This window comes from Callionymus lyra, chromosome 16 (assembly GCF_982586985.1).
Source record: "Callionymus lyra chromosome 16, fCalLyr1.hap1.1, whole genome shotgun sequence".
Taxonomy (NCBI): domain Eukaryota; kingdom Metazoa; phylum Chordata; class Actinopteri; order Syngnathiformes; family Callionymidae; genus Callionymus; species Callionymus lyra.
The window spans coordinates 13,059,753-13,077,027 of record NC_141833.1 but is presented as its reverse complement, the minus strand read 5'-3'; the positions used below and the strand labels follow the sequence as shown (position 1 = coordinate 13,077,027).

Genomic DNA, 17,275 nt, shown 5'->3' with positions numbered 1-17,275 from the left:
CTTTTAACTAAAAAATTATATTTCTCTTTCATGTTTTTTTTAACCAAAAGCATTTTAATATATCTACATTTTAGGTTTTTCATAAATATTTTTAGGTATAAAAAATATGTTTTATGAAATACTCGTTTATTCTGATTATAAGACTTGTATAATAAGCAATTATTTTACCTGAAACACAATTTTCTGCTTCTACTTCTCGATAAATTCCTTTGAATTTAGTTCACTTTCTTCAGACAACATTGTCTCCATGAAAAACTTCTGAAATAAATGAATGAGAAGAATCCATTCCCACCAACACAGCTGAAGCTGATTCAGATCTCACTTTTATTTTTTTCGTTGTAAAATAGACAAATTATATATTTTTTTGCCAAAATATGTTTTTCTTCTACATTTGTCAAGTGCTACAGAAGTGAACTTACATGGTCAACAACAACAACAACAACACGTGACGTGATCTCCACATGCAAACCAACACGTGAACATAAACAAGAGAAAGATAGTTCCCGACCTTTTTCTTTTTCTTTTTTTTTACATTTTAAACATGTACTTATGGCATGCAATAAAAACCCACAAAAACACAGAGAGTTCCAAACAAAACTTTTTTTTTCTAACTAAATAAATCTCCTGTTCTGTAAAATAGCCCTCATGTGTTGAATCCTGAAGGTCAATCTAAGGCAACGTTCACAGGAAATCACTTGAAATGTCTCTTTAGGCAAATCTGTAGACTGGACGACATCATTTGGACGACAAAACATTTCGGTACAAATCGTTTCAGTGTGATTTATGTCTCGATTTCTTTGTAACATGACCGACTTTTACTCAGCCCTCGAAATAAGTAGATATTTTTGAACCAAATTACCAACGTTTTCAATGAATCTTAAGAAACAGTCCTTTAACTATCAGCCCTTGTTCTGAGAGATGATCTTGTCGATATATGATCAGAATCGATGTGAGATTCTGCAAACAAATGGTTAAAATATCGATATAAATATGCAATACATTCCTGGGATGTTTAAATGTTGGTTTTAAAATGTGTTTTTTGTAAAAGCAATCTGTCTTTCTGATATTATCATTGATTAGCGTAGCGACTTTTTCACTAGTTTATAGTCAATCTTGTCGTACGTTTTTCCCCAAATAAAAGTTCTTTATGTGAAATGTTCAATGGGTTTCGTCCTGGGGAGGACTCTGGTTTCCTCCCACCATCCATATGATTTTCTAAGTAGTCATAGTATTGTTCCATCAATAAAATATCTGTTGTGATATTTGATGTGTACACAGAGATGAGAAGGCTAACGCGAAAGCTAGCTTTCTGGACAGAGAACCGAGCTAGCTAGCTACTTTACACACAACACGTAGCAACTACACAATTAGAGCATGGTTGTGTAGGAAGTGGGTCCAAAACTGTATAGTTGTGTTTAATCTGAAGTCAATCGTTTTCAACAAACGTAATGAATTTCATGCTCTTGTTAGCATTAGCGTCGTACGTCAACATCTGAAAGAAATCACGGCTTTAAAGATGGAGGATTCATTTTTAAAAGTACACAAACAAAAAAAGCCACAAACTATCTGATGTTTATGCTTAAGTCACAATTGAATCGTTGTTTTATTTGCAAATGATAAAATCAAAAATACTTTTTATTTCTATGCTAGTATGGTTAGCGGTCATGTGATCTAAGTGATGAGTTTACACTTTATACTATCATGCTGTTTTCTAAATAAATATATATTAAATAAACAAAAAAAATGTGTTTATTTAATAAAAAATTTGATAACTTTATTATAAGCATCTTCATTTGCATTATCATTAGCATTATTGGATTATTTTTGCCTTATAATGGGTTGTTGTCAGTTTTTTTTAAAACATATAGCTGTGTTATTGTCTTTTGTGTTTGTGTTTATTTTGTTATATGGCTCGATCTACAAAACCCCGTAAAAGTCAAACTAGCTTAGCTAGTCATTGAGTTAAAATGTCTTCCAGTTGAAAAATAGTTATAATAATAATTAAATAAGTTCTTATTTATGTGTTAGGCAGTCATGAAATTAGGCTTATCATTAAAAAAAATTATAAATTATTCACATAAAATAGTTTTTGAGCTGGAGGCTTAACCCCTTTCTTCCGGCAAGGTTTTCAATAACGCCACTTAGAGAAAACAGTCTCTTTGTAGCAGCCAGGCAACATGTAAGTGTGACAAGAATAAATCATAAATATCAAATATAACATTTTGGATCAAGTGCAAAGGTATAAGGTGAAATATGTGTAAATGTAAATATTTGTAGAAAGAATGATAAAATGGGAATTAATTGACTCTCAATACTTCGATTTAACACTTCACATGTTTTTTTAAAGCATCATTGACTACATCGATTGGACACAAAAGGCACCAGTATCTAATATTTTCTCTGGTAATGAAATCTCAGTTGTGTGTGTCGTGCCCTCGTAATAATCAAACCTGTACAAGGAGGAAGTGCTCGGCACAGGGAGGATGAAAATAAGGGCTCTGATATGAACCACATCTTAGATAAGAGAATATTGCTCAGGGACCTCTGCAACCTTTAATATTTAATGCACCCAAAACAAGTTCAGCGCGGGGAACATTCAACGTGGCACATGTCACCGACGACATCTTCAAGTCGTCCATTAACGACCTTTCTACAATCACTGCCGACTGACCTTGAGAGACTCTTTTATACATTGACGTCCTTGTCTGGGGGGGGGCAAGACAGTGGGTGGGGTGCTGATCCTCTTGCATGCTAATAATCAGTCTGACCAGGATTATAGCAACACTAAGGCTGCGTCCCAATTCTACCCCTTAAAAAGGAGTGTCAAGGGCCAAGGGGTGGAAATATTCCATGTAGACCCTCCAATTTGGCACCTTTGGAGGGGGTTTGTCTTGCTAGGTGACCACTTCCTCACGTGGCAGGTTGAGCCTGACCTCTCCTCCGGCGCCCGTGGAGTACGTGCAAGAGGGTCCGTTGGTCTCCATGGTGAAGAGCCTGCAGGCCCCCGGGAGCGTCACGTCGGGGGCCTCTTTCTCCGGGCTGGACGCCCGCGAGGATCCCGGCGAGGACGTCGGGCTGAGCTGCACGGCCGTGGTGTCCTGCAGCGTGTGCTCGCTGGTCTCGATCTCGAACGCCGCCCCTCCTGCCAGCCCACCGTGGCCCATTAGACCCATTCCCCGGCCCCCCGTCTGCGAGCTGTGCGGAGGCGGGAGGCGGCTGCAGACGCAACAGGCCCCGAAGAAGGAGAAGGCCACGAGGAGAAGGATGGGTCCGATGATGATGGGGGGGTTGGCAGAAGGCACCAGCGTGCTGAAGGCGAAGGCGCCCACCAGGGTGATGTTGAGTCCAGCCAGCATGATGCATAGACCACAAGCGCAGCAGAGCGCCGGCGAGGGGAAGCCATGAGGACGAGAGCTTCTCTTCTTCTTCGGCGGCTCCTCCTTTTTGGCGGGAGTGTTTCTGTCCGTGATGACCATCGTGCTTGTCACTTATATGTTGAGTTCACAATGGTTATGAATGTCCTGCGGGGAACACGAGAGTGGTCAGAGGAAACATTCCAGTCGGAAACGCAGCAACTAATTCAACTGCGGTTTGAAGCCCCTCGTTTGGTGTAACTGAGCAGCCATGATTGATGACTTCATTATAAGTGAGTTAGCGCCCTGTGCTTTCTAGTCTTTCAGACCTGTGGACCCGTGAGAGCCCCTAAAGTATACCTTGGCAAAGTGCGGCCCTGATGTCTGATAGCTAACTAACAACTTTGTTTTTTTTATTTTTGTATTCTTAATTTCTACACATGACGTCCCCATAACATGTGTTTTCCCCTTTCTTATTTTTTGTGGGAGTATTTTCTTTCCTTTAAAATATTAAGTTAAAGAAAGCTTTTCATAAAAATCATATTTTATAGCTTAAAAGAAATCACAGAATATAATATGGCCGGGGAGGAGATTTTATTTTCCAGCACATCTAAACCCTAAATAAACATTTAAATTGTGTCGCGTCCATATATTTTATTTTTAAAAACACGTACGACAAGGAGGTCTCTTTTGTTAGCGAAATGAACAGTATACATTTTTTTTAAATGCAATTATTTGGAAATTAAACATGTTATCAAATGTAGGTGTTTTTCTGGACTACTATTCGGATTCGATAGTTGCTGTTTTTTAGTTCTATATTCGAAGTTGTTCAAATAACTTTTTCCCCCACTACCGCCACCTGCTGTCTGATAGAGCTCATTGCGATCAAATATGTTTCCTAAAAACATATTGAATAATAAAATAAATGCATGGTTATATTATCGTTTAAAAAATGTATAGATATTATTTACAATATTATAATAATACATATTTTCCTATATTTTACCTTCAATTTTAAACTTATTTTTATATGAATCGTAAATTATTTTCCTTCCTTTATTCAAAATCTATTATTCATTATCACTATTATTATTACTATTTATTCCAAAATGTCCTTCAAACATCACTTTTTAAGAATCAAGTTTACAAAAGGTTAAGATTTACATTTTCATTTAATTTGATTTTTAATTGTGGTTTTGCTTTCTGTGTTTAAACGTGAGGTACTGTCACATGTTTCAGGTAATTTAATTCTGTTTTTGTAAGCCACCTAAAAAAAAATACGTTCCACTCCCACATTCAACAGGCCCCTCAGGTGCGGAGGTTATTCACGCTGCCAAACAACCTGTGGCTCCTGTGGCGCCGGCTCCCAGGCACCGACCTGCCAAGATACGAGCTTTAGATTTATATACAAACAGATGTCGAGTGGTCTCACAGTCGTGACTCATGTCAAGACTCACAGGCGATCTGGAAGTGGACCTCGGTGCTCATGGCTGCAGGAAACATCACGTGGGATTTATTCTCAACTATTAATGATCGTGTAATAATGTGTCGCTTAAATCATTCTTCTCTAATAGACTGTAACCCCTTTTTTTAATTATTATTTAAATACAACATTGTACAATACATTTATTTATTCTGGTTTATTATAAGAGTTTTACAATTTTCCTTTTTTTTTACACTTTTCTTTATTATTTTCCTATTAAAAACTGTATTATTTACAGTTTATTAAAGAATTTCTGCTTTTAAAAAATGTCATAGAATCCGGTAGAATTGAGATTTAAAATGGGCCAATTCTGCTTAAGATTGAACGTGTTCATCGAGAGACAAGTGTGTGTTTCATGAGATTAATATCAGTAAAAAATCAAGATATAAAATGGTGTCGCAAACCAGTGAAAGAGAGACATCCACAGCATGCAACATCACCCCCCCATAATCCACACTCGTCTTACCCCTGATGTCGACGTGCTCGAGGGTTCCCATCCCTGGATCTTCAGACCCTGGATCTTCCCGCAGAACCTTAGATCCGGACCAGGAGGAGCGACACGTGAGGAGCAGCTTTCGTCCTGGACTCGCTCCTGGGGGCACAAGAAGTCATGACAGCGGCTCGGTTCGGTGAGGCAAGGGGGGGAGGAGGAGGAGGAGAGGGAGGGAGGGAGGGAGGGGAGGATCACTTGGGGGAGACGACGCGGACGCGACACGGTGCGTGGACGCGCGACATGTCACGCGGGGATGAGAGGAGACGGAACATCTGGAGCGTCTGTGGCATCTCTTCATGGTGTGTCCGCATCCTTCTGGACGCTGACTCCCCCCTTTTCCTCCCCTCTTTCCTCCCTCCCTTCCTTCACTTGTGTGTGTGTGTGTGTGTGTGTGTGTGTGTGTGTGTGTGTGTGTGTGTGTGTGTGTGTGTGTGTGTGTGTGTGTGTGTGTGTGTGTGTGTGTGTGTGTGTGTGTGTGTGTGTGTGTGTGTGTGTGTGAGGCGAGTCATTCACTTGAGAAAAAAAAAAAACTAAAAATGAAAAATAACCTCAATAACCTTAAACAAATGTTATTAATAAAGAGGGGAAATCTAATACGCAATACATATTTTACATGACTTTTAACCAGCAACAAGTACATTAAAACAAGAAAAAAAACACACTATAGAGAAATATGACGACAATATAAATGATGATATAATTCAAATTATTTAAAAATAAACAGGTCTTTATGAATAATTCAGATGGTGTGATCTACATCCTTACATTTACTGCTGTTTTGGATCGTCATCATAATTGTAATTTGACTATTCATTTACGTTTAATAAATATGTTTGATTTTTTTGTTGATAGAATGGTGTCCTGTCCAGGGTGTCCCTCAACTCTTGTCCTGAAGAGTAGGTTAAGCACTGAGAAAGGCATTTACATGACAGCTAATAAGACGGAATTATTGGCTGAAATTGTGTAGATTTAATGCAAAGATTTAACCATTTATTTGCTAACTTAAGCTCATGGCCTGGGGGCCAAATCCGGCCCGCCAAGTATTTTTTTGTGGCCCCTCGGATGGTTGCCTCAAAATCAACGTGGATTAAAGTTCATGTTGATATGGTGACCTGTGAAGATGTCAGTGTTTACAATGTGTCAGAATTTGCCCAGAATTTGTTTGGTGAGGAAGGAAAAAAACTCAAAGATAATTAAGATAAATCTTTAAGAGTCAAAATACAATTAAAAGTGATAGTTCACCTAAAATTAAAATTTCACATTATTTTTTACGCGAGTGCTTCTAGTGTAGACTGGAAGTGCTCACGATATTTTTACCCCATACTTCCTGTCAGTGTAGCATGTTAGCCTTTAAGCCTTTGCTACAAGGGAGCATAAAATATAGCCTTGTTTCAGAACAATTCCTTGTGTCAAAGCTTCATTACAAGATGGACGTTACAGACGAGACATATGGAGGTATTTTGATGTTTTTAAGTTTGTCTTTTTGGATGAAGACGAAGACAATCGTGCATCGGTAGATACATTAAAGTAGCTATACAGTTTTGGCGATGGATGTAACCCTTTTGGTTCAGTGTTCCGATGACCAGCAGACCTTTTTGGGGTATCCCGGCGGATGTAAGCGTACGACGTCCGTTGTCGACCAGGAACAAGGCCATATTTCAGGAAAGAGCTAGTGTTGCCAAGGACATTTTTGAAAATAGAAGGGTAAGTTAGCTGTCAGGAGGCTGGATCCACAACCTAAAAGGTAGGTGAAGAAGAGAGTGCAGGCAGGGTGGAATAGATAAAGACAACTGATAGTTGATCTAAGAGAAGGTTAGACTGTTAGAGAAGCTTTTGTTTCAATGATAACATTTTCTACTCACCCTCATGTCGACTAATGTGTGTCTTTTTTGGAATTGTAGACAAAAATGTTTGTTTATTTTAATGTAGCAACCGGTGCTCAGTTGTCTTCGTCCAAAAAGACACGCTTTAAAACTTTTAAATACCTCCCTGGTGTTCGTCTGTAACGCCCCTCTGGTTGTGACACCTATGCTATGTCTCAAAACGCATACTTCTCTTAGTATACTAGTAGTTAGTATGCATCAGGATAGTGTAAATACTAACTAGTACGCAAATTCTCCACAGAGTATGTCTCTAATCAAACACTGTCGCTACACACTAACAGGAAATGACGTGACAGCTTCTTCTTCTACTACTATTTAACGATGTTGCAACCAACTGTTGGAACGCTATCGACACCTTCTGGCAGCACATTTTGCAAGTTTGGAAGAAGAAATAAAGAAAAAATATGAGAATCAAAATATTCGCCAGATATTTAAGCTGGTATCAGCACCGAAGACGTCTCATCCTCCTAGTGCTGATGAAAATGTACCTGTAAGTATATGCATATATATGGATATATATATGACGTGACTTCCGTTTAAAACGTCACTAAGATGGCAGCCGTTAGGGTAGATAATGTCCATCGAACCATACTCAGTTTTGTGGGCGTTTTAGTACGCCAATTTAGTGTGCATGGCGCACTAAATTTCGCATACTATGAATTGAGACGCATTTATGCACTAAAAAATACTCACTTTGAGTACGCAAGTATGCGATTTGAGACACAGCACTAGACAAGAGGAATTGTTCGTAAAAATGGTGAGCATTAGCAAGTAGCTTTTTAGCTTTTTAGGCTAAAAGGTTAACATGCTACACAGACACTAAATATCGAGCTCCCATTGTAGACAGTGGACATACATGTTTGCCTATAACTCCAGAAAAGGTTTGGAATACTCTTAAAATAATCCTAACTCTTCGTCGACACTTTGTTGCGCTACTGGCATCATAATGTTTTCAGGACCGAAAAGACTTCCAGACGTCTTTCAAGTGGCATCTAACAAAAGTAGGTCAATCCGCTTGGGGGAGGGTCGAAAGTTAGTGGAAGGTCAAAATGGCCGTTTTGTATCTGGCTCAGGTATTTTAAGGGGTAGTGTCGGTTGGTTCATCGCAAGCTCCCGCCGCCATCAGACGGGGGCGGGGGGGTCATGTTCGACTTCCTGTCGCCCACCTCACGGTTTTCCGAAAGCCTGGCAACCAAAACCTGCTTGTTGTCATGAAGGCCACGACGAGGGCGATCCATCTCCCGAGATGCGTCAACACGCCGCGGCATTGTTCAACCTCGCCGCAGGAAGCCCTTTTGGTCGGAGCACGGCGTTCACGCATCCCTGCCAGCCGCTGTCCATGCAGCAGTCATCCCCCCGCTGCTGTCCTGAATATTAATGTGTTGTGTGTCTGCGCTCAGAAGCCTGTGTTCGCTCTGATGGATGTGTGAGCGTCGTTTGTTTAACAGCGAGCCAGGGGAACCTGAGCCACGATCACATAACAGGTGTAATCGTTTTTTAATCTGAAACTGAGAACAATGATGATGATGAGGAGCTGCTGAGAAGAAGAAGCACCACTGGGTTTAATTTGCGTCTCGTCGTGACGGGAAGTATCGTCATCCCTTCTTTAACAACCGCCATTAGACGCCAGAGGGTTTTTTTTTTTAAATCATCCGACGTTTATTACAGTCAAACACTGGATGCAGCCTGAACAGCAGAGATAGAACGAATCTGATCGATATCTTTCACATGGGGACGCCCTCGTTTTTCCTCCGCGTCAACACGTCCGGCATGCCGGCCGACGTACTGCAACGAGAGCGAAGACTGGTTGAAATGTAGTAAAAACAATTTGTTTAATCTCACTAAATGCTGTTTTTTACCGAGATAAAGCACAGGTTTATGTGTTGAAGAGATTAAAAGATTCAATTGGGGATCCAACGCTTTTAGTGAGCTCCTAAATATGTAAACTAAAAATGTGTTTAAAAAGGTTAAAAACTGTTAATTCAAGTAAAGTTTAAAAGGAATATACCCTCAGACATCCAGTATTTTTTTTATTAATATAAGCTTTGGAACGATCTTCCTCTCTCTTTGCGCTTGATGGATCTACTGACTCCTTCAAGAAACATCCTAAGACATTCTTATTTGTTCAGGCTTTTCCTTGATTTTCTGGAACTCCTGTTGTGTTATCAGTTTTATCTTGACCTTTAAAGTATATACTTTATTGAATATTGTTTTAATTGTTTAAGCGCTTTGTGACCCTGGTCTAGAAAAGCGCTATACAAATAAAAATTACTTACTTACTTACTTAATATTTATTTTCTAATGAAAACTATAGTATCAAGTATATATTGAGGATATATAGCCATTATACAGCTACTGAAACCAAGAAGCCAAGGTCTCAAGCAAGTCATTTGATATGAATTGTTTACTAGTTTCGGTAGTTAGATACCCCCAGGGAAAGAAAATTCAAAAAGAGATCTCAAAAATGTTTCATTGAACTCAGACAGAGCAAATGAATCTCCAGTGTTTGTATCTCCATTTTATTTTTCAAATGAGAAATGAAGGAGCCATTAAAAACCCTGAATTGAGATTAGCAAGGCATCTCCCTTAAGTCTCAGGTATGACTCCTTCTTATTATTCGGTCTCGCTTATTTCTCCGAGTGAATTTTAGGAGAAACATATAAGAAACATATTAGACTAATTGGAAACTAAAATAAGACTGAGTAGGGCCAGCTTAGCTTTATATTTCCACTACAAGGATTGGTACTCTTGCTAGCTTAGCTAGCCAATGCGAGTTCTAGGTTCATTTATTCTGTGGGTGACATGTGCCACCCCGTAACGCTTATCTTTATCTTTTTTTAAAGGGTAATACATGTAGAATGAATCATCTGCCACTGTACCAGAATACAAAGAGCGTGTAGCATTCTAGCTAGCTTCCTAGTGAGTGTACTCAGGAGTACTTCTTAGTCTTATCATAATAGATTAAAACCCTAATGTCACCCTTCGTCGGCGTTGGGGTCACACATGGCGGAGCCGTCGGCAAAGGTTCCCATTCGACTCTTGGAACGTTCTAGGTTCAGCTGAGTTCCTGCAGAGACCGTTAGCGTCAGCAACGACAAAACTCAATGTTTAATAATTAAAGCACTCGAGAGTTCAGACGAAAATAAAAGGAAATCCGTTGACTTTTAGGTGAAAGCACCAAATCCTGAAACTGGAACACCATGGATTATAAAAATAACAGCGTTATGAAGAGTTAAGACCTTATACCAATGTTAACTAGCAACCCTTAAACAGTTTTGAATTAACTACTGATTTATTTTACTGACTTACTCATTGCAAGTCGATTTATTTGATTGATATGAATGGTTTGTTTGTTTTTGGGTAGTTCTAAACAGAAAGAATAGACAAGTCAGTGATGAATCCTTCAACACCTTCCTGGATACAAATGGATCATCAGCCAATATAGAATCCACCACTAAACTTCATTAATTCAGAATTTTTGAAGAAGGACAATCATGTAATATCCTTTTTATTCTTTTTTTTTATGGTAAAAACCTTTATTTTTTAAACCCACCTTCCCTCTTCAGGGCGTCCACTGGTTGTTCAGCAGCAGGATTGACAGATGTCGGGTGAACTCGAAAGTTTCCTGTAGATACAAAACCGTATAAAAATTAAGATTTTTTTTAAAAAAAGGTGAACGTGTGTCATTCTCACCAAAAGAGGGCAGGATATGGTTGATGTTGAGCCACGCCTTGATGAACGGGTAGATCGATATGAGCAGGCCTGGAAAGTGGGTCAAGAAAGCACAAGTGGATGATGCAACAGATGCTCTTTGTCGGCCAAATTTTGCCTCATTATCACATGATTCCATCTTTGAGTCTACTTTTTTTTAAACATCCATTTTTGACACTCATATTTCCAAGGGTTCATGAAATGGACACAAGAGGCACCGTTGTCTCAGAATAACTTTTGTCGAAAAAAAGGTTTTAGGGCGAGCAGACGGTTTGCACTCAGCACACACAAATCTTTTCGGCGTTCGGCTCTTTGCCTGCTTTTAGCAACAAAAACAGATGGTTTCTATTTGGTCCTGCCTCATCAGGGGATAAATTGCTTGAGGGAAACTCAGAGGTCAGTTAAATGAGCCCGACAGACAGTGAAAGTGAAACAACAACTGGACATTCTGAAGCAAGAAACTACGTCGAAAAATGCTCATTACGAAAAGCTCATTGACTGTTAATTAAACCCCTAAAAACTCGTAAGTTCACATTGAAAATTTGACACGAACATTCTTATTGTTTTGTTTTAGAAAACCCCAATTATCAGGTCAAATGTCTCTTATTTTATTGAAATTATTGAAATTTGTTTCATTTTATTTCACTAGTATTATTACATTTTTATTTCCTGTTAATGCCACAACAATAAATTCCCAAACAATAAATGTTTTATGATTTTGATTCCGATAAAAAAAAGGAATTCCGAGCGTACTGCCACTTTTAGCTTTTAGCGGTTAGCTAGTTACCTTTTAGTTATGAGTGAAAAACAGAAGACACAACTGTCATTTCTTTCTAAAAAAAAAATAACGTCGCATCAAAATAACAAATCGTGGAAAAATGCTCATTACGAAAAGCTAATTAAACCCCTAACAACTCGCAAGCTCACATTGAAAATTTGACACAAACATTCTTATTGTTTTGTTTTAGAAAACCCAAATTATAACATCAAATGTCTCTTATTTTATTTAAATTTGTTTCATTTTATTTTACAAGTCTCTTTTTATTTCACTCGTATTATTACATTTTTATTTCCTGTAAATGCCACAACAATAAATTCTCAAACAATAAATGTTTTATGATTTTGATTCTGATAAAAAAAAAGGAATTCCGGACGTACTGCCACTTTTAGCTTTTAGCGGTTAGCTAGTTACCTTTTAGTTTTGAATGAAAAACAGAAGACAGAACTGTCGATTATTTCTTAAAAAAACATTGCATAAAAATAAACAATTTTGGAAAAAATCCCATTACGAAAAGCTCATTCACTGTTAATTAAACCCCTAAAAACTGGCAAGTTCACATTGAAAGAATGACACAAACATTCTTATTGTTTTGTTTTAGAAAACCCAAATTATCAGGTCAAATGTCTCTTATTTTATTTAAATTGGTTTCATTTTATTTTACGAGTCTCTTCTTAATTCACTCGTATTATTTATTTCCTGTAACTGCAATAACAATAAATTCCCAAATAATAAATGTTTTATGATTTTGATTCCGATAAAAAAAGGAATTCCGGACGTACTGCCACTTTTAGCTTTTAGCGGTTAGCTAGTTACCTTTTAGTTTTGTGTGAAAAACAGAAGACAGAACTGTCATTTCTTTCTAAAAAAAAACATTGCATAAAAATTACCAATTTTGGAAAAATTCCCATTACGAAAAGCTCATTGATTTTTACTTAAACCCCTAAAAACTCGCAAGTTCACATTGAAAATTTGACACGAACATATTGTTTTGTTTTAGAAAACCCCAATTATCAGGTCGGATGTCTCTTATTTTATTTAAATTTGTTTCATTTTATTTTATAAATCTCTTTTTATTTCACTCGTATTATAACATTTTTATTTCCTATAAATAATAAACAATAAATGTTTTATGATTTTGATTAATTAAAGGAATTCCGCTTTTAGCTTTTAGCGGTTAGCTAGTTACCTTTTAGTTTTGAGTGAAAACAGAAGACAGAACTGTCATTTCTTTCTAAAAAAAAAAAAGCATGCACTATTGGATATCAAAAATCGGAATAATTCTGCATCTCAAGAAACATGTTTTCGTCATCTTAAGCTAGCTATGCTAAATGACGCTAATCATTTTTCGTCGTCTCGCCATTTTTTTTCCGCTGCTATTCAAGCAAGTGTAGCTACAATGTTCGCCGTGTCATCAAACCTATATTAACTAAAGATTGTTAAACTATAAAGTTTAAACAAAGTTTACGAGTTTTGCGACTCGGTACCGACTCTTGGGTCGTGACGAGTGAAAAGAGTGTCTGTTGAAGCCCGGCGAGTCCAGAGGGCGGCCGTGATGCACGTTTGTGTTTTTTAACGTCGTGAAAGCGCTGGAGGAGTGAAAACATTCTGCAGAGAACACTCTGTTCATGATCATTAGTCAGAGGAGGCATCAATATGTCCCCCAAACATGTCGCCGTGTCACTGGAACTGTCCTGTGAGTTCGCACTGGACTCAAAAGCTGCCGATCACACATATGGGAATAGACTGGGGAAAAAAAAGGGGGGAGAAAAGACAAGGATTCCTCTCTGGAAAACATGATAAATGAAAGTATTGAAGAGTCTATTCATCCTGGTGGTGATATGAGAGGAGTCCGGTTACACGCTTGTATCATATGATCCAAGAACAAGCCACAGAGATCATGAACCCCCCGGTGATCTGTTCCTTCTCATTATGAAGTGCTATGTTTCCAACATTGGTCAATATAAGCTCTGCATGTCACGACTTGAGTCGAGGGACCTGTTATTTTAATATTCAGTGTTTTTAGGGGGCTGTTGTTGTGGCTACGAAAGCTTTGCAAATGCGTAAAAAAAAAAAAAAATGTGTAACTTAATTTGTTCGCTTTTTAATTCAATGTGGAGGTCATTAACAAACCTGTAATTCAGTGCTCAAATGTGAAGCGCATTTGTAAATCTGTAATTCAGTGCTCAAATGTGAAGCTCATTTGTAAATCTGTAATTCAGTGCTCAAATGTGAAGCGTATTTGTAAATCTGTAATTCAGTGCTCAAATGTGAAGCTCATTTGTAAATCTGTAATTCAGTGCTCAAATGTGAAGCTCATTTGTAAATCTGTAATTCAGTACTCAAATGTGAAGCTCATTTGTAAATCTGTAATTCGGTACCAAAATGTGAAGCACATTTGTAAATCTGTAGTTCAGTGCTCAAATGTGAAGCTCATTTGTAAATCTGTAATTCGGTACCAAAATGTGAAGCACATTTGTAAATCTGTAGTTCAGTGCTCAAATGTGAAGCTCATTTGTAAATCTGTAATTCGGTACCCAAATGTGAAGCACATTTGTAAATCTGTAATTCAGTGCTCAAATGTGAAGCACATTTGTAAATCTGTAGTTCAGTACTCAAATGTGAAGCACATTTGTAAATCTGTAGTTCAGTACTCAAATGTGAAGCTCATTTGTAAATCTGTAATTCGGTACCCAAATGTGAAGCACATTTGTAAATCTGTAGTTCAGTGCTCAAATGTAAAGCTCATTTGTAAATCTCTAATTCAGTGCTCAAATGTGAAGCGCATTTGTAAATCTGTAATTCGGTGCTCAAATGTGAAGCTCATTTGTAAACCTGTAATTCGGTGCTCAAATGTGAAGCGCATTTGTAAATCTGTAATTCGGTGCTCAAATGTAAAGCGCATTTGTAAATCTGTAATTCAGTGCTCAAATGTGAAGCCTGTTTGTAAATCCGAATACAGTGCTCAAATGTGAAGCGCATTTGTAAATCTGTAATTCGGTGCTCAAATGTGACGCGCATTTGTAAATCTGTAATTTAGTGCTCAAATTTGAAGCGCATTTGTAAATCTGTAATTCAGGGCTCAAATGGGAAGCTCATTCGTAAATCTGTAATTCAGTGCTAAAATGTGAAGCGCATTTGTAAATCTGTAATTCAGTGCTCAAATGGGAAGCTCATTCGTAAATCTGTAATTCAGGGCTCAAATGTGACGCGCATTTGTAAATCTGTGATTCAGTGCTCAAATGTGAAGCGCATTTGTAAATCTGTAATTTAGTGCTCAAATGTGACGCGCATTTGTAAATCTGTAATTTAGTGCTCAAATGTGAAGCGCATTTGTAAATCTGTAATTTAGTGCTCAAATGTGACGCGCATTTGTAAACCTGTAATTCAGGGCTCAAATGTGACGCGCATTTGTAAACCTGTAATGCAGTGCTCAAATGTGACGCGCATTTGTAAACCTGTAATTCAGTGCTCAAATGTGAAGCACATTTGTAAATCTGTAATTCAGTGCTCAAATGTGAAGCACATTTGTAAATCTGTAATTCAGTGCTCAAATGTGAAGCACATTTGTAAATCTGTAATTCATTGCTCAGATGTGAAGCGCATTTGTAAATCTGTAATTCATTGCTCAGATGTGAAGCGCATTTGTAAATCTGTAATTTGGCGCTCAAATGAAAATCTTCGCAAATCTTTTGCAAATCTTCACTCAATTGTGTAGCTCATTTAAAAAAATCTTTAATTATGTGCTTAACTGTGTCTCATTTGCAGAACTGTAATGTGGTTCTTAACTGTGTAGCTCATTTGCAAATCAGAAAATATCTGCTAAAGTTTGTGGCTTAATTTGGATTGTTTTCAAATGTGTCTGTCAAGTAAGATCTTATTTTGGACGGAGCTGTGGAAGTAGTGAAAACCAGAGTGACACTTCGTGATACTCACCGAGGCCACCCGCTCCGAGGAAGATGCCGCCCACAGCATCAGCGTCGCACTCCCTGGACACCCCGATAATGATGCAGCCCGCCACGATGCTGAGCAGGGCGGAGCCCACCCGCAGCCCGTGGTACTCCCCCACACTGACCGCGTTCATTCAGCAGACGTGTACGGGTTCGGGTCGGCCCCGGCGAACGCTCAACCCTTTCGCCATCCTTCAAAAAACTTTCTCCCTCTCCCTCTTACTTTAAGACGCCTCATGCATCTTTCAGGACTCGGCTCCGGTTTCCTTTGCCAGGGAAAAAGAGCGAGCGAGCGACTCCGATGACGGTGACACATGCTACAAATCTGATCACAGCCCTTTCACTGGCAGCCGGGGCCGTATCGCGTATCCGGCAAATGCCAAGGGTGCCGGTTCTTTCGGCTATAACACTAAAGATCAACAGGAAGCAGCAGTGAAGACGCGTTACATCGCTTTATGACACGTTTGTGTGCTCGGCTTGTGGAGGAATATTTAATGAAAGATTGAGCAAATTCTCTGGTGAAGGCCCGAGGCCATCCACAAAGGGCCTGTAGTTGCCATAGGGATGAAATATCCATGGCAACAGAGGGGGGAAGAGGGATGAAAGGATTACGACTAAGTAGGGTAACAAATTATGAAGTTGCGGAGCTGTAAAATAAATAGGTAATGGGAGGAAACTTCCGGACGCAGCTTATAGGGATGAACGCTTGTGGAAATGAACACATGGAAGTTCAGAATCAACCGCGGTTGAATGTTGGCGGTGAAGCTTTGGAAAATACCGGAAGACGAGGAAGATTCTCCTTTCCGGTGGTCAATGTTGACATTGATTTTAGAGTAATCTGTTCCTTTTTAGAGTTATGGACAAAAATGTTTGTTCATTTTAGTGTAGCGACTGGAGCTCAGTTGTCTTCTTCCAAAAAGACACATCCAAATACCTCCATATTGCTCATCTGTAACGTCTATCTTGTATCGGGTAAACATTGCAAGTGCCTCCAGTCTACTGTCTACACAGGAAGTGCTCGTGATTTATACCCGGAGTACTTCCTGTCAGCGTAGGATGTTGGCCTAGCAGCTATCAGAGCAGCGTCTGCTTAAAACAAGCTTAAAATACAGACTAGTTGTTATCTCAGGGTCATTCATACATATGTATTTATGGAAGCCAGGGAGATCGTTGACCTTGACCCAGAGACGACACAAAGGTATACCACAAACACATTTGTTTTCAGGCCTCCGGGTCACCTTGAAGGGTTAAGTTCTTCTAGAAGAGGGACGTTGTGGGAAATACCGGAAGACGAGGAAGATTCTCCTTTTCGCTGGTCTATGTTGACGTTGTTTTTAAAGTAATCTGTTCCTTTTTAGAGTTATAGACAAAAATGTTTGTTCATTTTAGTGTAGCGAGTGGAGCTCAGTTGTCTTCTTCCAAAAAGACACATCCAAATACCTCCATATTGCTCATCTGTAACGTCCATCTTGTATTGGGTAAACATTGCAAGTGCCTCCAGTCTACTGTCTACACAGGAAGTGCTCGTGATTTATACCCGGAGTACTTCCTGTCAGCGTAGGATGTTGGCCTAGCAGCTATCAGAGCAGCGTCTGCTTAAAACAAGCTTAAAATACAGACTAGT

At 38.8% G+C, this 17,275-nt stretch overlaps 2 protein-coding genes across 4 annotated transcripts; both read right to left on the bottom strand.

The window, feature by feature from the left end:
• Nucleotides 1-327: 327 nt before the first annotated feature.
• On the bottom strand, nt 328-5,606 carry tmem275a (transmembrane protein 275a). 3 transcript variants are annotated; one of them, XM_087811850.1, is made up of 2 exons: nt 4,621-5,606; nt 328-3,521 (listed from the first exon to the last, which is right to left on the bottom strand). In XM_087811850.1, exon 2 carries the CDS (start codon nt 3,474-3,476, stop codon nt 2,895-2,897), a length of 582 nt encoding a protein of 193 aa, XP_087667976.1. In that variant the 5' UTR covers nt 3,477-3,521; nt 4,621-5,606; the 3' UTR covers nt 328-2,894. The 3 variants fall into 3 exon arrangements, with proteins under 3 accessions (XP_087667976.1, XP_087667975.1, XP_087667974.1); XM_087811849.1 differs by having other exon boundaries at nt 328-4,731; nt 5,303-5,606; XM_087811848.1 differs by having other exon boundaries at nt 5,303-5,606.
• Nucleotides 5,607-8,903: 3,297 nt separating this feature from the next.
• On the bottom strand, nt 8,904-15,852 carry kncn (kinocilin). The gene is made up of 5 exons (XM_087811976.1): nt 15,638-15,852; nt 10,906-10,974; nt 10,766-10,837; nt 10,192-10,279; nt 8,904-8,997 (listed from the first exon to the last, which is right to left on the bottom strand). The coding sequence occupies exons 1-5, from the start codon at nt 15,783-15,785 to the stop codon at nt 8,937-8,939; spliced, it is 438 nt and encodes a 145-aa protein (XP_087668102.1). The 5' UTR covers nt 15,786-15,852; the 3' UTR covers nt 8,904-8,936.
• Between the last annotated feature and the right edge of the window lie 1,423 nt (nt 15,853-17,275).